Source organism: Aspergillus puulaauensis, chromosome 5 (genome assembly GCF_016861865.1).
Source record: "Aspergillus puulaauensis MK2 DNA, chromosome 5, nearly complete sequence".
Classification (NCBI taxonomy): domain Eukaryota; kingdom Fungi; phylum Ascomycota; class Eurotiomycetes; order Eurotiales; family Aspergillaceae; genus Aspergillus; species Aspergillus puulaauensis.
The window spans coordinates 3,641,484-3,661,171 of NC_054861.1; the positions used below are offsets into that span (position 1 = coordinate 3,641,484).

The 19,688-nt window shown below is 50.6% G+C and overlaps 11 protein-coding genes across 11 annotated transcripts; 6 read left to right on the top strand and 5 right to left on the bottom strand.

The window, feature by feature from the left end:
- Nucleotides 1-227: 227 nt before the first annotated feature.
- APUU_51387S (Zn(II)2Cys6 transcription factor) lies at nucleotides 228-1,849 on the top strand (the record flags this gene model as incomplete). The annotated part of the gene is made up of 4 exons (XM_041706490.1): nucleotides 228-284; nucleotides 336-818; nucleotides 873-1,016; nucleotides 1,073-1,849. The coding sequence occupies 4 exons, from the start codon at nucleotides 228-230 to the stop codon at nucleotides 1,847-1,849; spliced, it is 1,461 nt and encodes a 486-aa protein (XP_041558870.1).
- Nucleotides 1,850-2,216: 367 nt separating this feature from the next.
- Nucleotides 2,217-3,041, top strand: APUU_51388S (uncharacterized protein; the record flags this gene model as incomplete). The annotated part of the gene is made up of 1 exon (XM_041706491.1): nucleotides 2,217-3,041. One exon carries the CDS (start codon nucleotides 2,217-2,219, stop codon nucleotides 3,039-3,041), a length of 825 nt encoding a protein of 274 aa, XP_041558871.1.
- A 52-nt stretch (nucleotides 3,042-3,093) lies between these two features.
- On the bottom strand, nucleotides 3,094-5,481 carry APUU_51389A (Zn(II)2Cys6 transcription factor; the record flags this gene model as incomplete). The annotated part of the gene is made up of 8 exons (XM_041706492.1): nucleotides 3,094-3,688; nucleotides 3,741-3,988; nucleotides 4,055-4,141; nucleotides 4,199-4,237; nucleotides 4,291-4,843; nucleotides 4,901-5,262; nucleotides 5,332-5,377; nucleotides 5,435-5,481. The coding sequence occupies 8 exons, from the start codon at nucleotides 5,479-5,481 to the stop codon at nucleotides 3,094-3,096; spliced, it is 1,977 nt and encodes a 658-aa protein (XP_041558872.1).
- Nucleotides 5,482-5,709: 228 nt separating this feature from the next.
- APUU_51390A (uncharacterized protein) lies at nucleotides 5,710-7,934 on the bottom strand (the record flags this gene model as incomplete). The annotated part of the gene is made up of 3 exons (XM_041706493.1): nucleotides 5,710-6,325; nucleotides 6,385-7,195; nucleotides 7,271-7,934. 3 exons carry the CDS (start codon nucleotides 7,932-7,934, stop codon nucleotides 5,710-5,712), a joined length of 2,091 nt encoding a protein of 696 aa, XP_041558873.1.
- A 946-nt stretch (nucleotides 7,935-8,880) lies between these two features.
- APUU_51391S (uncharacterized protein) lies at nucleotides 8,881-10,413 on the top strand (the record flags this gene model as incomplete). The annotated part of the gene is made up of 3 exons (XM_041706494.1): nucleotides 8,881-8,976; nucleotides 9,027-9,321; nucleotides 9,515-10,413. The coding sequence occupies 3 exons, from the start codon at nucleotides 8,881-8,883 to the stop codon at nucleotides 10,411-10,413; spliced, it is 1,290 nt and encodes a 429-aa protein (XP_041558874.1).
- A 385-nt stretch (nucleotides 10,414-10,798) lies between these two features.
- On the top strand, nucleotides 10,799-11,944 carry APUU_51392S (uncharacterized protein; the record flags this gene model as incomplete). Its single annotated transcript, XM_041706495.1, has 3 exons — nucleotides 10,799-10,881; nucleotides 10,934-11,588; nucleotides 11,639-11,944. The coding sequence occupies 3 exons, from the start codon at nucleotides 10,799-10,801 to the stop codon at nucleotides 11,942-11,944; spliced, it is 1,044 nt and encodes a 347-aa protein (XP_041558875.1).
- A 396-nt stretch (nucleotides 11,945-12,340) lies between these two features.
- Nucleotides 12,341-12,883, top strand: APUU_51393S (uncharacterized protein; the record flags this gene model as incomplete). The annotated part of the gene is made up of 1 exon (XM_041706497.1): nucleotides 12,341-12,883. One exon carries the CDS (start codon nucleotides 12,341-12,343, stop codon nucleotides 12,881-12,883), a length of 543 nt encoding a protein of 180 aa, XP_041558876.1.
- Nucleotides 12,884-13,419: 536 nt separating this feature from the next.
- Nucleotides 13,420-15,048, bottom strand: APUU_51394A (cytochrome P450; the record flags this gene model as incomplete). The annotated part of the gene is made up of 1 exon (XM_041706498.1): nucleotides 13,420-15,048. The coding sequence occupies one exon, from the start codon at nucleotides 15,046-15,048 to the stop codon at nucleotides 13,420-13,422; it is 1,629 nt and encodes a 542-aa protein (XP_041558877.1).
- A 453-nt stretch (nucleotides 15,049-15,501) lies between these two features.
- APUU_51395A (uncharacterized protein) lies at nucleotides 15,502-17,285 on the bottom strand (the record flags this gene model as incomplete). The annotated part of the gene is made up of 4 exons (XM_041706499.1): nucleotides 15,502-16,355; nucleotides 16,405-16,720; nucleotides 16,770-17,113; nucleotides 17,165-17,285. The coding sequence occupies 4 exons, from the start codon at nucleotides 17,283-17,285 to the stop codon at nucleotides 15,502-15,504; spliced, it is 1,635 nt and encodes a 544-aa protein (XP_041558878.1).
- A 534-nt stretch (nucleotides 17,286-17,819) lies between these two features.
- Nucleotides 17,820-18,306, top strand: APUU_51396S (uncharacterized protein; the record flags this gene model as incomplete). Its single annotated transcript, XM_041706500.1, has 3 exons — nucleotides 17,820-17,855; nucleotides 17,907-17,988; nucleotides 18,059-18,306. The coding sequence occupies 3 exons, from the start codon at nucleotides 17,820-17,822 to the stop codon at nucleotides 18,304-18,306; spliced, it is 366 nt and encodes a 121-aa protein (XP_041558879.1).
- A 163-nt stretch (nucleotides 18,307-18,469) lies between these two features.
- On the bottom strand, nucleotides 18,470-19,135 carry APUU_51397A (glutathione S-transferase family protein; the record flags this gene model as incomplete). Its single annotated transcript, XM_041706501.1, has 1 exon — nucleotides 18,470-19,135. One exon carries the CDS (start codon nucleotides 19,133-19,135, stop codon nucleotides 18,470-18,472), a length of 666 nt encoding a protein of 221 aa, XP_041558880.1.
- Between the last annotated feature and the right edge of the window lie 553 nt (nucleotides 19,136-19,688).

Consider the following 19,688-nt stretch of genomic DNA (forward strand, 5'->3'; position numbering starts at 1 on the left):
GATCCAGCTGCAGCAGATTACAAAAAGTAAACATGCCCGTTTGTGCAGTTACTGGTACGGACTAGATCAAGCTGACAGCGGCTGAAGACGCAAAGTCAAATCAGAGCTGAATGCGGGCGCCTGTGGGCCTAAATATTGCAGCCTAATTTAAAACAAGCCCCGTCCCAGCCCTTGGCAGCGATCCTGTTGCCCTTCGAGTCTTCAGCCTGACACCTTCACACCTTCAGATGTACAGAGGAAAGCCCAGTTCAGCATGTGCCCCGTGCCGGAAGAGACGGCTGAAGGTATTTCCCAGCCAACCTCGTACACCAGGGGCAATAATTAATCGAAAATAGTGCGACCGGCGTCGGCCATCTTGTTCACAATGTATCAGGATGAAAAAGGAATGCGTGGGGTACCAGGATCCCACGGCGCTGCGATTCTTCGACCAGACAAATGAAGTCGCCACGAAATGTCAGAACAGAGCAGCTGCAGAAAATACAGCAGCAGTGCAGCCGATATTCTGCATCTCCCCTTCCATACAAGACCAGGCGATCGCGCATACTCTCAAGTGCTATGTTGGCACTACCAAGAGTCAGAGCGTGCTCGCCTATCTTCCGGATCTGCTGAGAACGGACCCGACTGATGCCCTCCAGGCGACTCTAAGAGCGATAGGACTGGCGTCGATGGCTCAGATTCATAAATTGCCGGCTTTGAGACGATCGGCAGGAGAGGAGTACAGCGTCGCCTTGCGAGCGATCAATCAGAGCCTGCAAGATGCAGATACGGCCACGTCCGACTCCACCCTGGGGACTGTGGTCCTGTTAGGGTTATACGAGGTATTTCTGTCTATCATCAATAGACTGCAGTTTGTTTATAATTTCTGGAACTAGATTGTCGCGTGCCATGAGTCAGATATGGTCCACGGCTGGGTGAACCATGTCCGAGGCGCAATTAAGCTGCTTGAGCTACGAGGAGAGAAGCAACTCGCATCTGCGGTGGGGATTGAGCTATTCACAGTCGTGCGACTGCAGTCTGTTAGTTATTTGGGTCGCTCCGATGTATATCCAACTAACTGAAACCGATCTCACAGGCCATGAGCAACGTATTCTACAGAACGAAATATCATACCTCGCCAAGAGTGTTGTCGTTAGCAAAGCTGGCAATGTCAGCCTGTGATGGCAATTTCCATCCTCTGGAAGCATTCTATAACATCCTGCTTTCTCTCAACGATCTCTCAATTGCCATAGAAGAGGCGTACACGCACGACGGTTTCAGTGGAGACGTGGCACCGCTCATTACACAGGCCATCCGTCTCGATGCCGATTTGGCATCTTGGGCATTGTCCCTGGGACCTTCATGGCAATATCGAATTGTCAATACTTCACAGTCTCCTGTTGGAGACTTGCCTTTCCCGCCTCATGATGACGAATACCATATATACCCAAACCAAAGAGCCGTGACTCTTTGGAACCACTATCGTCTGGCTCGACTCACACTTCATGAGCTGATCCAGCCAATATACTTAAGTATCTCAATGCGCCAGGATACGGCATGGCCAGAAACCCAGAAAACAATGGCCCAATCAACAGCAGTTAGTAAAGAGCTTGTGAAGAATATCTGCGCCAGTGTCCCGTACTTTTTCACATCCGATGGAACGAGATTCACGGCTGGTGCTCGGCTGCCATGGCCTTTGTTTGTCGCAGCGGACTCTGTGAGTGCCTCGCCGTATACCAGGGCCTGGATCTGCCTTGTTCTTGGCACCATTGGGAAGTTTACGGGTGTACAGCAGGCCCGCATTATGGCTGATGGTATCAAGCGAGGACACCATGGGATGACCTTGATTCCGGGTAAATCTCAATATGTTTGATTAGACAGACAAATCGGTACCTGGTTTTAGTATGGGAATTGTGACATTCCAAAATTGAAAACCCCAATTTCAAGACAGGCCAGACACATTGGTCCCGGCTTATGACTGTATGCCCTGCTTTCATAGCGACCTTTGCTTTGTGGGCTTAGTGCCGTGGGTCAGCTAGTGACGAGTATAGTAATTTATTTCTTATTTAAACCGGGATCTTATGTTAAAAAACAAAATATGTAAACCCAATTTCTTTTCTAAAAGAAAGGTTGTATTAGTAATTAATTATTAAATAGCTTATTAGAGTAACACAATGTAGACACAGCCTTTTAAGTCTGTCTCTACCAACACAGCGCCCCAGAACCCATCTTCACTCGACATGGAAATCATCCAGAAGAGCGAGGCCTTCAAAAGGGTCGACGGCGAGATGAAATTCTCCTATGTCCGAGTTTTCGTTACGGAAGATGGCATCTTATACACAGGAAAATGGACGAACCGATTCGAATTACCCAAGAAGCTCGACGACCTCCACGAAATCAAGCAAATCCCAACTAAGGACAGGGGTCCAGAAGTGAAGAATCAAGCATGGTCAGCTGTGTATATCAAAACCCCGAGTCTTCTCTCGTATATCGATGGAAACCTTGAAAAGCAGATCACCCGCGAAGTCGAAACGTGTGAAATCCTCCGCCGCAATCCTCATCCGAATATTGCAACATACTATGGCTATAATGAAAGCAACGGTCGAGTCGCTGGGTTGTGCTTCAAGCGGTATAAATCCACGCTACTTGAAGCGGTTAATCCTCAGTATCTGGGAAAGGCTGCTTTTCGTTCCAGTGCGCGAGACCTCGTGAGAGAAAATCTGATCAGTGGTCTCGATGGGATTCTGGCGGGCATCGGGCATCTCCACTCGCTTGGGCTTGTTCACAACGATATCAATCCTGCGAACATCATGATCGACGACGATGACTCGCTTATCCTTATTGATTTTGGTAGCTGTCGCTATATCGGAGAGTCCTTGCGCAATACCGAAACGAAAAGAACGCATCACTGGCACGACCCTTCTGTTGATATCTCGCTCGAGCGAAACGACTTGAACGCTTTCGAGGATCTACAAATATGGTTGGCTGGATCAGAGGATGAGAAATTTCTTTTGAATGATGGAATCAATGTCATGTCCGAACGGATAGATGAGTGGGTTATTTGAACTTGATATACGTTGAATGCACCACACGGCAGTAACTGCGTAGAGGCTGTGTTTAATTCGTGAAAAAGCAGCTATACGCAGTATCCACCTCCCGGCTCATAGCAGCAATAGCCTCAAAGCCCGAATCCGCTCTTAACGATATACGCATACATTCAATTCCGTGTCTTACCTCCTCCATCAGCCTCCGCGCGTCCTGGAGTTCCGTCGCGGGCTCTGACGGGCCCAATAAGTAGTAGCAACTGGATAGACTCTGCGAGGCTAATGCGGCTTGGATCTGGTGTAGGATCATGAAGAGCGAGTAACACGCTTGCATTCCTGCGCAACGGAAGTAGGATAGCGAGCCGGATATTTCTCTGGCAGGTGTGGAATATAGCTTCGATTTATGGGCTTGGCTGGGTGGGTTTATAGTATTCGGTAGGGAAAGGCCCTCTGAAAGGCTTCTGAAGGCCCGAGCAACACCAAGGGATGACTTCAGGCAAGCAATAGTCGCTTGCTCGCTGGTGAACGGGGACGAGGACGAGTCCGTTGGAGATTGGGGAGTCAGCGACAGCTCTCCGTTTACCATGAGACCGTCGATATCGCAGTGCTTGTCGACGAAGAGGGGAACATTCGAAAACGCCTGGATGCGGTGTAGCCTGATCCGTGCTCTAAATTGATCTGTTAACTAGATAGTGAGTGCGGAAGAGGAAAGGAACTTACGAATGGGTTAGGAGGTTTGCTATTGCACCTAGCGCCATCCCAGCGCGGGTCTCGACGTTGTCGTCCTGTGGAATGCTGATAGACGGCTCGGTCTGCACAGTCAGACTCAGGATGTGTGAATCGAGGCTGCGTATCTCGTCATGTAGACGATTATCCTCTGCATGTCTTTGCGTATGGGACTCCACCGTTTTAAGGATTTGGATTACGGAAGCAATAGCTTCAACGCTTCGTATTAAGGCGGGCCACGGCTGATATAGTTAGGACGTGTATGGATAGATACTGCGAGGGTTGTGGGCGGAAGGTGCGGAACTCACGTTGGATTCCTGGGAATCCTCCGAGGCAGCCTGAACGGATGGATATGGAGTAGTAATTCTCGGGTCAGAAGTTGGGACCACCGGAAGCTAATAGTCTAGTCAGCGAGCCAACTTCAGCGGTATCGACGGACGATTGGGTCACACCGTTGTTTGCGCAATTGATGACATGTATGACAAGACAACCTAATGGTCGTCAGTGAGCATAATAAGTAGAAGTAAGGAGGGGCTAGACCAACAGTAGACCACCATGCACGCCTAAACGCCTCTGATGCGTTTGGACCGAGATTATGAATAGAGATGTCCATAGCCATGGTAAGGGCCTGGTTCGCGCGTGCGCGCATACGAGGTATATTCCCCCGGTGGGAATACTCATATACGCTTAGCACCACCAATGCCAGTACTGGATATAGTTTGGTTGGTACGTCCCCGTGGACGTCGTCCGGGGCTGCTGGACCACCGTTAGCATTAGGCTGCCCCATGGCGTCGACCTCCTTCTCCACACGATCCATCGCGGCCTGTGCGTATAATTGGGCAAAAGCGCGCCGCAAGATGATATTTGATTCCTGTAATGGCGCTGAGTCTTGGGGAGGAGGGATCAGCGCCAGGATCGCAGATAGAGCTAGCCCCAAAGAGGTAGTTGGCCAATATGGGAGACTGGACTGGGTGACAGTAAAGGACTCTTTTAGTGGTGGAGTGAGGAGCCTTGGCCGGTGGTGATATTCTGGTGGCGTTAAAGGAGGCGGCAGCAAGGGTAAATAGTGATGAAGGTGTATATAGTAGGCGTTGATTCTGCATTGTTAGCGAGCGAGCGGGTTGGCGTTGCTTTCAACTGTACCCAACACTTACATCTCCCTTTCAGAGGTGTAAACCCGAACCAAAGGATCATCCGTATCACTGGAGCGCTCCGCTATTTGAGGGTCCCATAAGCATCCAGGAGCCATACTGAGGTCGGGCGGTAAGGGCACTGGCGAAAGCAGCGCATTCATAGAGGCGAGACTTCTATCAAACAACTGGCTAGGCGTTAAATTCGAGAGATCTGGCAGGGCATCGATCTGCGACATTTCACTTCCCATTCTAGACACGGGAGACAGCTGAGATGAGGTGGAACGATCCATGTCTGTGTCTTGGGATTCTTTACGATTAGGCTTGTACCGAGGTCCACCTCGGCGGCTGGGCTTGTAAACGCAGCCGCGGCTCCTTTGGGTACACTTTTTATTCCAGTTACAAGGGTGAGCCAACTGTAGATAGTCGTGGCGAGGGAAGTTTGGGGTACATACCGGCGAACAAGGATTTTGTCCATCGCAGCGGGTTTTGGAGGCACGGCTGATGGCGCAGGATGACTGTTAGAATGTTAATCTCCAAGAGTGATAAGAGGCCTACCACGCGAGACATGCAGCCTTGACTGGTTGGACCTTGGCCTGATGCATATCGAAGAATAGCCCTGGGAGTTGCAGGTGGATGGAGGTGCTTTTCCCAATCGGTCCGTTGACTCCACTTTCCCTCCATTTCCACGTGATCTAGGATCGACTTTACTGATTGGTTGAACTATGGAAGGCCCCCAACCCACTCAACAAGGTTCCTTCCACTTGAGCCTCTGTCGCAGTATGCATACCATCATTAGATTATTTATGCGTGAAACTGTATGAAATCAGCGCCTACTTAACCCGCAGCCTCGCGACCGCCAAAGCATCCAACACCTCCGTCCACGTCGGACACCACGCCGAATAAATAGACACCCAAATCAACCCCAACAAATGCAACCCAATAATCACAGACAGCACCACAATACCCGCAGGAGCCATAAACAACCTCTCAACCTGAACACCTTCATCCAAGGGAATAATCCGGCGATAGTCCGGAATAGACGCCGCCTGGGCCAGATTCGCCTTATTCGCGAAGAAAACAGCCTGGGTGAAAGCATCCTTCGCGCGTTGTTTATAATTGTCATTACTGTCTACAAGGAACATGGCACTTAGCCAGGCTCTGAGATCGGTGTTGTAGGCTGACTTCGAGGTTGATGCGCACCGCTGGAGCTTTTGGTATTCTTCGGAAGTTGTAGAGACGGTGGCCGACGCGACGTAGTAGAGAGGGATGGTGTCGGTGCAGTTCTCGGGTGCCATGGATGCATTTTCATGCGCTGGTGTATTTTCAGTTCCGCTGGTGTTGGCTCGGGTGGAGAAGAAAGTTGATGGACCGAAGAGACTCAGTGCAGCTGTTAAGAGGGGACCAAGCGCCGGAGAGTCGGGGGGGTCCGGGATAGGATACGCATGTCTGTCATTTTGACATGTCAGACCAGTCCTTGAAACGGGGGGGGGGGGAATGATAATCACCCTAATAGCTTCTCAGGCGGATAGTGGCTTGAGGCAGTTCCTTTAGGAGGGAACGCCATTTGAGAATCATCGCTAAGTGCCAGGTCAAACTCCTCCAGTAAAGGCCCGAATGTGGAGTTTTGATTGTTCGGTAGCTGGAAGTACCCAGCTGTTGTGTTTGCGGTGCACCGCCGAGTAAAGCTAGAGCTGGCATTTGAAAGGGAAGATACAGCAGCTGAATTGAAATGGAAGTACATCACCTCACTTATATCTTGCCGACTTCGCGTCACGTTCCAAGGGAATCTGTGAATGTCCCCAGGAACGCAGACTTTGAATATTTGGTCCTCGCCGGACTCAGAACTTGGATTGAGCGTAGTGGATGCCGTGAAGCCTGAACACGATTGAGGATATGCGCTCTCTTCCACAGTGACGCAGTCAACAGAAGAATTGAACCGAAAGGCATGGTTCACAGCCAGCCCCGTATTCAATGTACTAGCGAGATTCGAAACGAAGGTACTATTTCCCAACAGTGGCCAGAAGAAAGTCCCACCTCGCTCTGGAGTGGTTGTACAGGATCGAGTCCAGGTACTTGTTTCGTTGCACGCATTCTCTGGCTGGCGCCATATATTGGGCTGGCTATCCCAGTATTCAGCCGTATCGATAGCGGCTCTAGTTGCGCCTATTGCATATGTTGAGTTGACCTGCGATAGCCCGGCGATATCTGCATCTGGGACGTATGATGAGGGGCTTGGTGGGCCTTCACGTTCGACAACCAACAGCTGCATGCTTCTCTGTGTTAGGAGGAGTTCTTGCAGGGGCCAAATCAAGGATCCTATGTCATACAGTTAGTACCAACGGACGGAGCAGTGAAAGGTACAGTATTTTTATTGTAAGACTTTGCACTTACCAAGGGCACATATGCATAGAGCAATAATCAGATACCAGCTCAGATACTTGCGTCCATCACGTCCGAACAGCGCCTGACTGATAATAACCGGGCTCATCCATCCACGATCAGCTAGAGGTATTACCTTGCTAAAGGGAAAGTCCTCTGGATATCTGTTTTGAAGATAGGCCACGGCACCACGGGCACAGAGCGCCGAAGATACCGGAATAGCGGCGACAGACATGATAGTACCAAGCACTCGGACAGTCCGCCTCCATCGGTCATTCGTCGCAAGCTGACTCATTGTCATGATGTTCTCATCGCTATCGCAATCGAATCCATGCGACATGCCACCTTCGGAGTAGGTACATGGTCCGACGTATGTGTACGAGTCGTGCCATCCGGATCCTTTCATGGGTCGGATGCACAAGATAGCTGTGATGCTCCAGCAGAATATCATAATAAACGCGTACAGAAAGCAGGCGAGAAGAGACAATGGTCGCTTTTTGCGAGGTATTGGTGGGATGGATACGGGTGTATCGGAAGTTACCAGGAGTTTCTCTGTTTCCTCTTGCTGATTGACCAGCCCGTCAGGCACATCATGGCGAAAGCTTCGTGTCGCGAGCGTATCGTGGGGATACTCAACAATGATCTCGTTGGCGAAGGGAAGCCGTACAGTCGACATGGCATTATCTTGATGATTATGTGGAGTAGGAATGATGCTGAATGTCTGTGGGTTTCAATCCTGATTACCATTTGAAGCACAGGGGATAGTACATTAAAAGTGGAAATACCCTGTCAAATTTGGTGACACCAAGGCGCAGCCAACACTGCCCGGCTGGCTTCATATTTACCCAATTAAGATTTGGAGCAACCCTGTGCCAAGTAGCCTATCCTCAATATGTAAAGATGGCGCGCTGGGCCCTGCCAAGACACGGCATCAAAGGCCATGGCCGCTCTGTCGTTGCATTTCTGGAGAAGCTCGACGCCATCGATGTTTTCTCTTAATTTTGGGAGTCCTGTCAGCACATGTGTTCCCCATAGCCAAGGCATACTCCACCGGGGTCAACCGGAGTCATGCTGCCTCCACTTGTTATTGGGTACCGGAAGCCCACCCGACTCCACCCGACAACCTTAAGTTCCCGCCTCTTGAGCCTCCAGTCTGTTTATCCTCGTTTTCGCGCGTAACTACCGTGGACTGGTTACTTCATTACGTTTCCTACAACAATGATAATCACCTACCAAAGGGTCTGAACACTGTTTTTCTTCCTCTATGGTGCCCTTCACCATCTTAACACCTTGACATGAGGTCCTTCCGATGCGCTTCAAGAGGCGTTGCTGCTTGCACCCTGTCTCGGCGGTCTGGCAATGGCTTCGCATCTTGCTTTAGAAACTTCGATGCTCAGAATACCAAACGCCATCTCACAGCCTCAACCCAGGATACGAGTGCGCTTAACAGATTCACCTCAGGACCCTGGCGCTGGAACGAGCAGGAGCATCTCTCAAGGCGCCATGTCAATTTCGATCTTCCAGCGCTCCTTCGACTAGCCGCCTCAGCCGTGGGATCAAAATCATGCACTCATGTGTTGAAACTATCGGAGGGGCAATATAATAAAGTATTCCAACTCACCATGGATGATGGGAAAGTAGTCATCGCGAAACTTCCGAATCCGAATGCGGGAAGGCCGCATTTTGCTACTGCTAGTGAGGTTGCGACTATGGATTTCGTATGTTATCTACGCCCTTCCCTTCCATTGCGTTGTACTGATAGGTTTAGTTGAGAGATGTCATGAATGTCCCTATCCCAAAGGTAATCGCGTGGGGCTCCCGCGCATCAGAGAGCCCCGTTCAGGCAGACTATATCCTTATGGAAAGACAGACCGGTGTGACCCTGTCCGATGTGTGGGATAACCTGAAAGGGAAGCAGAAAGTCCAAATCCTTGACCAGGTTGTTGATATTGAACGGCGGCTGGCCAGCGTGCAGTTCACGAAGTTTGGTGCTTTATACTATAAAGAGGATCTTCCCGAGGGCTCCGATTCTTCCTCACCTTTATATCGCGACTCAACTGGCGGTAATGTATGAAGTGAAACGTTTCGCATTGACCCGACAAATCACCGCTCGTTCTTCGACTTTGGGAGAGGGGAGTTGAATATCTATCGTGGCCCTTGTAGGTTTATGCAAGCATCCACTCAACCTGTGATTCGACGTGCTTATCCATGGGTAATATATAGGGTCAACCCTCACAGAATACCTAATAACAATAGCCGAGAGAGAAATCGCCACAGCAAAGGCTGGTCTGCGGTATCCTTTGATGCCAGAAGGTCTTTTCTACGGACCCAGACAATACCAGCCTACCCTAGTAAAAAAGCTCTCCCCATTGGAAGGCTATATAGAGGTCGCATCTCATGTTCTTCCAGAGAATAATACCACCCATGTATCTGTTTTATGGCATGGAGATCTTCACTCGCAGAATATCTTTGTGGACCCTGAAGACCCAGCTCGCATTGTGGGAATTATCGACTGGCAGTCCGTCAGTGCATGTCCGCTCTTCATGCAGGTCGGACGCCCGGCGTTTCTCGATTACAATGGCCCGGTTCCTGATGATTTGGGGAAAGTTCCTTTACCTTCAAATTTCGACTCCATGAAGCAAGATGAGCAGCGGAGGGCAAAGGCACTACACCAGGCCCAGTCTTTGCATAATCTCTACCTGGTGCGGTGTCTCCAGCGCAATAAAACTGCATTTCAAGCGATACAGGACCAAATCTCACTCCGCCATCAAGTTAGTGTCATTCCAGGTTTAGTCTTGATGGACTACGAGCCACTCCTCAGCAATCCGTTGAGGGATGTGCAGAAAGAATGGGCATCTATAGTGGGTATGACAGCGGATGGCTCGCCCGTGACACCCTTCCCATTGCAGTTCTCCGAGGAGGAAATCCGTCGGCAGGAACAGGACGGCGAGCTCTGGGCTCAAGGGGTTGAACTCATGGACGCGTTTGTCAGTGATACTGGATCTTTCAAACATTGGGATGGTAGGGCTAGTGATGTGGACTATGAGCAATCTAGGAGAGAGCTAGATGAGGGGGTGCAGAGGTTCCTAGACCGTGAAGCCAGGAACGAGGAAGAGCGTAGGGGGTGGCTCGAAGCCCTGCCATTTGTCGATTGAAGTTTCTATATGCTTCATGCTAAAACCTTTACCATTAATATACCACCTCATTGCATATCTAGTCCGCAATGCAGGGCAATCCCCGGACCGCGGGACAGGGACCGAACTTTATGCTTGCCCAGAAATCAGTCCAACTATACCTTTATAGTACACACCGAATAAATGGTTAAAGCCATAATACATTAGTAAGGTGAGACATGTGGGTACAGTATAGCTTGAAGAGGGTCTTCTTATCCCGAACAGGCAGTGGGCCCGATACCAAGAACCACTGGGCTGGCTGAAGATTTTTCTTTTTAAAAGCGACCCCAGTCCAGGGAGATGATAATATAAAGTTGCACTCTCGGGCGATCTACGGTCGGTCCGGCAGGAACTCCTAACCGCAATAATGTATAGGCCAACCTCCAGAAATGAATGGTGGTTATGCGCCGCCCTTCTCACCCAAGCCACCCTCGTCATCGCTCTTGAAATGTAAACCTTTCCATTAATTCTCCAACGCAACAGCTCTCTGACCCGACACTAGATATATTCTCGTGGAATGGCAGAAATGGGTAACCCCGACCATCACACAAGTGCCCGTGTCCTACCTGATCCCCATCGGCCTGGGCATCCTTGCATTTGCCTGTGTCTATCAGTTCATTCTCGCCCTGGACGCAATCCACAACAAGAACAACATCCTGCTATTCGCAATATGCATCGCCAATCTGTGTATTGTCGCATATGCAGGTCTGCAGTGTACAACGATGCAGGAGACAACCGCCAGACTCTACAGAGATCGTTTCTTTTTTCCAACCCTGGTTGATACCACCCGGAATGTGTGGCCGAGAATCCAGCCGGCTGAGATTCTTGTTCCCATTATCCTTGCCGTTTCGTCTTTTGTACTCTGGCCCTGTGCGTACTTTATGCATCGGGATTATGCATGGGCTATTTATAAGTGTGTCCATGGGAATTCGGAGACTCGGATGCGATACATGGCCTACGAGGTCTACCTAGTTCTGATCAAACTCGACTTCTTTTTCCTGATTGGATTCATCGTCCAGTATAACCTGATCGACGTCCACTTCGAAGAGCCCGAGTACAGCCTGACCATGGCCATCATCCCAGCCGCATTCATCGTCATGGTCCTGGGTATCTACTTCGTGCAGCATGAAATCATCCTCGGCATCGTCCCAGTCATTGTACGCCCCCTTATAACCTCGAGGTAATCTATAAGCTAATTAACAACTAGGTCTCCTACATGGCCCTCGTCGCCTACTTCGTCAGTCGACTGATCGTCCTCAATGGGAGTGGAATGCGGGCCAACACAACCGGGAAAGATATGATGCAGCTGTTTGCCTATGTGTCTTTGGTACTGACAGTCGCTTTGCTCGTCTGCTCGGTACTCTGCTTGATCAATTTCAATCACGGTCTTAAGGGGGTCAACAAGGGAATCAACAAAGCGGCGCGCGAGACATACATGCTGCATAGTGAGGGTTATTCCGCTACCGACCAGTGGCCTGGTGCCCAGCAGCGTTCCTCGCGAATGTCTCTGTAATATAATAATAGTAAAGTATAGTAATAGAGTAATCAGTAATAAATAATACAGTATACCAGAGTACGCCAGAATCTGCTCACGGACCTTCACTTTCAAATGGCGATCAAGGACACCGTTCATGACAGCCCAGCGCATCCGATGGCGCACGGGGCACAAAGTTCGTATATATGGCCGCGGACTGATCTTGCTTGTCGCCAGTTAGGTTAAAAAAAGAACATTAATTTGCCTGTATCGGTTAGAGGCGGGGACATGTGCCAATCACAGCAAAACGCTGGGCCAGCACAGCCGACGACCAGGCTGGCCCCTCCTCCACCGGCACTACAAAACAGCCATCTCTCCGCAAAGAACACACGAGACAGCTGATTCTCTGGTCGCATTAGTGAACAAACCATTACAATGCCACGTACACCCACCAACACGCTCGTGCAGACCGCCAGCGTCCCCAACGCCAGGACCATCTTCCCGCAGTCCGACATATCAATTGTGCCTTACCCCCCAGACAACCCCAGCCTCGCATTCATCTCCACATCATTCCAGGTCCCGCGCCGCCCGACATCATCGCAAATGTACTCCATCCCGCAAGGCTTCGGCCAGCAGGCGAAACTCGCATTGTCGAACCTGGAAACAGCCCTAGCCCTAGGCGGCGCGAAGCCGCGCGACGTCACGAAGCTGACTATCTCTTTAGCGGAGGATTGCAAGAAGCAGGACACCACGACCCAGCTTCGAGATGCGATTACGAGGTTTTTTACTGATGCTAGCGGGAAGCGGCATAGTCCGGCTATTGTCATCTATAATCACCAGTATATCCATGATGGGTTTGCGAAGATTCAGGTGCAGGCTGAGGCGGTTGTGAGGGTTGCTGCGTCGGAGCAGGAGCCGGAGCACGTTGGTGGTGGGACTGAGACTGCGAGGTTGCCGACTTATGATGAGATTTGGTGAGCTGTATATTAATATATTCTTTTTTTTTCTTGTTATGTTGGGACATGCATTTGTATAAACTGGATTCTTGTTACGCATGCGACCGAGACCCCAGTAAACAACCCAGTAGATAACCAGTGACAACCCACGGATAGCCCTATGATCATGTCAAAAATGCTTTTTTATTGTAGGGAATAGTGACAAGTTTTTCATGGGTACCTACCACTGTATTTCCAGATTAAAAAATGGCCGTTGGAGGCTCACCTTCTGGGCCAGCTACTGCGGAGCCACCCGCTCGTCTGTCCACGGTGGCGTCGGTGCATACATACACCACACCGTAACCCACCTTCGCAGCGACATCTAAACCTCACTCAAGTTGTTACAAGTGCGCGGCAGTTGCTTGACCTCCATTACCACCCTGTCTCTCCATCCCGGGTAGCTCGGAAACATGGTTGGATGTGTAGCAGCAACTAGAACAATCATAAGGAGGGTCTTCCTTGCTATATATCCTGCACACCTAACAAACATCAAATACCAGAAACGAAAGGACAACTAAGCTATGCAACAACATCCCCACCCAAGTCCCTCCGCCAGATCTTCAACGGCATTTCCCCCACAAGCAAATTAAACGCCTCATATACATCCAACTTCCACTCCGGACTCGACAACGCAAAATCATACCGGTGCACAATCGAAGCAAGAACAACCGCTTGCTCAAGATACGATATATTCCTCCCTAAACAGCCACGCGCACCGGTCGAGAATGGGATGAAGTACGGCTCCATCCGCTTCCGTGCATCCTCGTCCATCCACCGCTCAGGACGGAACTCCTCGGGGTCCGGGTAGATAGTCGAGTCACGGTGCGCTGCGTACGCGCTCATTGAGACGGTTGTGTCCCCGGGAATCCACTCGCCCATTATCGAGGCGCCTTCGGGTGGTGTTCGTCTGAGCAGGCCGGTTGAGACTGGTGGGCTGAGACGGAGACCCTCGTCGAGACAGGCGCGGAGGTAAGGTAGGTTCTTGACTTTGTCGTAGGGGGCAATGATCTCGTCGTCGTCCAGGACGGCGTCGACTTCTTCGCGGAGTTGTTGGAGGATGTCTGGGTTTTGGAGGAGGAAGGCGAGGACCTGCGTTAGAGCGATTGCGGTCGTGTCGGAGCCGGCGTTGATGATGGCGCCAACTTCGGAGATGATCTCACCCCATTCGAGGTTATTGGGGTTTCCTTGTTTGTCTTCCATGAGGGAGGTGAAGAAGTCGTCGAGCTTCTCGCCGGTGAATGAGCGTTTCAGCCGGGTTACCGCTTGGTGGTAGACTACGTCGCCCCAGGGTTCGGCGTTGTTCCAAACCTTGCGCCATTTGGGGGTCAGGTTGGACAGTTTTGCTAGCCAGGGGTAGAGCTTGTAGTCCCAGACGAAAACGGACTGGGCGAGGACGAGCTGGTCGCGTGAGAACCGGTATGCGGCGGTGTAAGTCGTACCGTCCATTTTTTGTGCTGTGACTTCGTCGGTACCTTTGTCTAGGAGATCCATTCGTGACGATACGGCGATGTTGTTGATTGCTTCGATGGTGAATAGGTTGCTCCACATGCCCCAGTCGAATGTGACATCCTTGGGGTCGGGGATGGTTTGGCCTTTGGGTAGTGGAGCAGTACAATGGGAATCCATGGCGTTGAGAAGGCGTTTTGTGCTGTATGCCACTTTGAACTCCCATCTCTCGAGGTGCTTGATTGCAAAGGCTGCGGAAAGGGTTTTGCGTTTCCTCGAGTGCTCATGCTTTTCAACAACATCGAAAAGCTGAGTGTGTGAGCCGCCGAGGATGGTATAATTCTTATCCTTGACGACTCTTGTACTGTGTCCGTATATATCTTTCACAGCGCGAATGTCGCCGAAGGAAAGGGAGTTTGGACCAGTCCGGAGTATTGGCGATTTCTTGTGGGCTTCGTATATATCCCGCGAACGGTGTCCGCCAGAACTGAGCAGTACATGCCGCAAGTCGGTAAAGGGTGACCAGGGTGAGAAGTTATTATACTTTCTGAAGCCTTTGGGATCGTAGAAATAGTGCACAACAGGGAGGATGAAGAAGTAGGTCACAGCGATCAAGGCCGTGCCGCCAAAAGTCAGAGGTGCGAACATGGTCGATGAATTCCGCTTGTGCTGGTTGCTTGTACTTGAGCAATGGTGAATCATTTATAGGTCTGGTCGTCTGGCCTCACCTCACGACATCATATGGCCCTCGTAGTCGATTCCAGTGTTGTGCATCTTGATATTGTCTGGCCAGGCACATCTCCACATGCCTAAATAGGAAACTTTCCCATTTGGGAAGGTGTTTGGCTGGTCGGCGTTTTGCTCTGTCGAAGAAGACACTCTCGCGACTAGGCTCTGGACAATCCGCCCAACCTGTTCTCCGCGTTTTGTCAAGAAGATGGCCTAATAGGTAATGCGGGGAATTATTCCCCATAAGACCGCAATGGGCATAATTTCTCTTTTGACCTCTTCAGCCCTTTCTCGTGGTGGTTACATTCCCCGCGTCAACATAGCCAAGCCGGGCATGCCCCATGATGGTCAACACAACTGCTGTTTGAGAGAGGGGGGACGAGTCATGTCAAACTTCACTTGGAAACCGGAATTTGCCGGCGATATCTACACCCCCGAGCTCTGCGCCCAGGATGCGCGCAACGCAGCAACAGTGCTATGCGTCGGCCATGCATAGTCGTACTCGAGCGCATGCAGTAACTGAAGCAGCGCATCCTGCTCAGCAGGCTCGGTGAAGTACTCTCCGCAAACAGCAATTGCAACCATTGCCGTAATCATTGCGGACGGACACTTCTGGTTGGAAAGCGCCAATCCACATAGACGGCGAGTGATATTCCGCAGCTCGGCAGCCAACGCGTTGTTTCGTGACATCGCACCAATTCCTAATCGAGATGTCCTGGTTGGATCGGAGACTGCAAGGAGGATCTTGCCTAACTCGACGTGCTGGGCCCCGGCCACCTGACACGCGTTGGCATGCCATACCTCGGGAAAGAACCGGCCAGAGCTGGGATCGCGTTCGCGGTAGTAGAATGGCCGCATCGGCTGTGGTCTTGTATCCTGCCATCTCTGTTCGACGGCTTTGAGTATGTTCCAGCGCTGCAGTTTTTCCTGTGCTGTGGTGAAGTGGTTGTCTCCGAAGCAAAATATCAACAGGTCGGCAACCCAGACGAAGATTCGGTTCGCCCGGATGAAGTCGTTGTTGGGGTCGAATAAACTATAGTCGTTGTGTGGTGAGACGGGCAGACGAAATGGGCGCTGGTGAAGAAATGCGCTCCAAATCTCTTGGCGCATTGCAGCAAGACAAGCGGAATGACGAAGAGATATCGAGGGTGTGACGTGAACACTGCTGTCTCGTGGTGGGCCTTCAATGGTTTGGTAGGAGTAGAATGATTCATCTTTTTGGGTGTTGACGATGAACTGGATTGCATTTAAATATGCCTCGGAAGGTCCAGTGGACGGGGCTTGACACGAGCATCAGCGTCGTGCTGGAATTCATGGGAATGTACGTACCATCAATCTGCTCGTAGAAACGCAGGATTGCAGCAGCTGTCAGGACATCTTCATTATACTCCTCATTCGGGTCCTTGGATATCTCAATCAGGTGCGAAATGCAAATATCGTGGTAGCGGATAGCTGCATCTGGTGTAAGATCAGGTAGACCAGTCCCATCGACAGAAATGATATTGCCGTTCCCTCCCCTGCAGTATGCTAGTCGAATAAGGTGCCCAGCCGAGGCCGTGTAGACAGCATATCGGAGGACCGGACACAGAAGCGCCCGTTCCGGGACAACAATCGCGAAATGGCGGTCCATGTCACTTGTGTCAAACTGAATTTATCAGCTGAGTTTTCATTTTATTGGGGCATGAGCAGGTTACCAGTGGCGCCAGATTCTCGATGAAGTGACGCATCAAGCAGGCATCTTGGAACTCGAGGTACGACGAAGACGAGTCAGAGTACGTATCCGACCAGCCATGAAGTGGCCCGATGGGATAGCGAAAACGGGAAGCTAAGCCTGGATCTCGCTCAGGGTGCTCCGCGGGTTGATTGTCTTGCTCAAGTTGAGGTGGTGTTTGCTTGGAGATGTTTGTTGATGGAGAGGCTGATTCCACTGGGGATGACAGCCCGATTGTAGGCTGGAAGGCCGGTGGGCTCTTCGCAGCAGAACCATTCGACAACACTCCAGAGACCCGCGGTGTCATATCAACGTACGTCAATCGACCTAAACAGATTTAGTATATTTCATATAACTAACATTGTCGAGTGTACTTACGCTTCCGACGAGAGCCCACCCATTCTTGGTCAGGCGCAAAGTCGAACGTGGGCTTCGGGCGGGGTGTGGTGCGAAAGCGGATTTTGGAGCCCACGGGAGGCTTGGACTCTTTCCCTGACATTGGCGAGCATTACCCCGATTTGGATTCTTTCAAGTCAAAAGCAGTGTTTTCCAGAGACGCAGGGGGAGTTGGTGTTGATGGGATCGTGTCAGCTCAACGCGGAGAAAGTCATGCGGGGATGGCGCCTGGGAAACGAGGCAGCATTCAGGCACCCTTTCCACCATCTATAGGGATATACAGATATAGCAGGACATGTTAGTCATACTTCATCCAGAGACTGTGTGGACTTGGGTTATCTAATAATAACCTTCGCAATTCCCACTATACTGAAAGTCTGGAAATGAGACGGTCATCAAAGAAATTGCATGTAAGGGCAACTTCTATAGAAACAAAGAACATATCACAACAAGGCACGACTAAGCACCACGACTAATCAGCCTCGGAACACAAAAGCCTTTTATCTCAGAATATATTCTCTTCTCATAGCTTCATCCTTTCCATCTACTCCTCACCACCATCCAGACTTCTTGCCAGAGTGCAAATATCAACCACCATCCCAAAAGTTCCGCACCATTAGGACAAACATATCCGAAGATGCCGATGAATTGGACCGCAGAGGCAAATGCCAAAGTACGCTCCTCTCACCGTCTCTCCTTAACGACAAGCACTAACCGAAACCAGCTCCTCTTAGGAGTTTTGGACCAACTCAAGGAAACAAATGTCAAGCTGAACTACCAGAAGCTCGCTGACTATATGGGATCCGGTATGTTTATTTTTCAACCGCTTACTCGAGGTGCTTCCGTCTAACCTCTGAAACCCTTCCTGTGTGACAGAATGCAACAAGAAATCTATCGAGAACCAGTTGAGCAAGCTCAGGAAGTCGGCTGGTTCAGATTCAAACAATCAATCTACACCTGGAACTCCTGCAACTCCTGGAGGTACGCCTAAGAAACGCCGTGCACCCAACAGCGCGAAGTCTACCCCTTCTAAGAAGAAGAAGGTTGTTGAGAAGGAGGAGGATGATTCGAGTGATGAGGAGCACCTCGTCAATGAGGTCAGAAATGAGATTAAGAATTTGTGATTGGCACCTGCAGGCTACAGATACTCGACTGGATGATAGTAGAGAGTAAACTTGGAAGAGCCGCGTGCAATGATTGACAAATGTAGTCCAGACACTTGTACTGGCCCGAGATCTAGACAATCTATCTCAATGTTGACTCTATCGATTGATACTTCGGATTGGTCTAAACAATTGGTTTCTTAGGACTCTCAACACCCAAAGCCAGCTCCATCCCCGGATCCCCCTTCTCCATCGCCTTCCTATATGCAGCCCTCTCACTCACACGGCCCAGGTAGGCCACGAGATTCGGATACTCTTTCAAACTAAACTGCGCAAAGTACCTCCCCGTCGTAATCGGAAAGACAATCATCACATCCGCCGCCGTAAACTCCTCACCGGCAAGCCACTTGCTCTCCTTAACGCGGTCATCCAGAATCTGCAACGACTTGCCCAGCCTATCCTTTGAGTAACCCACCATCTTGTTATCCGGCTCGAGCCCTGCAAATTTCGCCATCATGATCCGCCCGATATTCCCCATCAGCGTCCCGTTCGACCAGTGGAACCAGTAGAGGAAGTCGGCATAGTTCGGATGCGAGGGCGGCAGGAACAGACGCCCATTCCCGTGCTTGTGCGCGATGTATTCAATGCATGCGCCGGTTTCGGCGAGTGTTACATTTCCGTCTTGGATTGTGGGCGCCGAGCCCTGGGGATGGAGTGCTTTGAGCTCGGGGGGTGCGAGGAGGGGCTGGCGGTCGTAGGTTTTGAGCTCGTAGGGGATGCCGAGTTCTTCGCAGAGCCAGAGGACGCGCTCGGAGGTTGAGGCGTGGAGGTGGTGGATTGTGACGGTCATTTTCAAGGATTAATGATTAATGATTCTTCCAATTGAACAGCGAGAGATTGTTGAGTGGATGATGTGCGGGTGAAGCTTTTATAAGAACGCTGTGGGGACATGACGTAGTGCACGATCTGACCAAGAATGCCTGAGTCGAGTGGTTCCAGTCACCCAATAATTAGCTTCGATGGATTATTGCATGTTCTTTCCAGTGACCCAGCAATTAGGTTCGATGGATTATTGCATGTTCTGTCTTGTATGTCCGATGAGCGCAGGGCCCTCCCAGGGACTGTTCCGAAGCTTCGAGACGCTGCCCAACGGTATGCGGCCACTGACGGGGATGCGATTGCAGGGAGTGACTTTAACTGTCGGTCTCTGCTTGCTTTATTACTGAATGCAATGAAGTAAATGATGTGGTAGTGAATGCAATTGTCAACTGAGTTTTGGTGGCGCAACACATCAGACCTGGCCTCCCCAGCTTCCAGCTTCTCTCCCCATTCTTCTCTTGCTTGACTGGCATTGCCTCAGCATCATTGTCTATCCTCAACAACAACTTTGTAGTGTTTTCCAG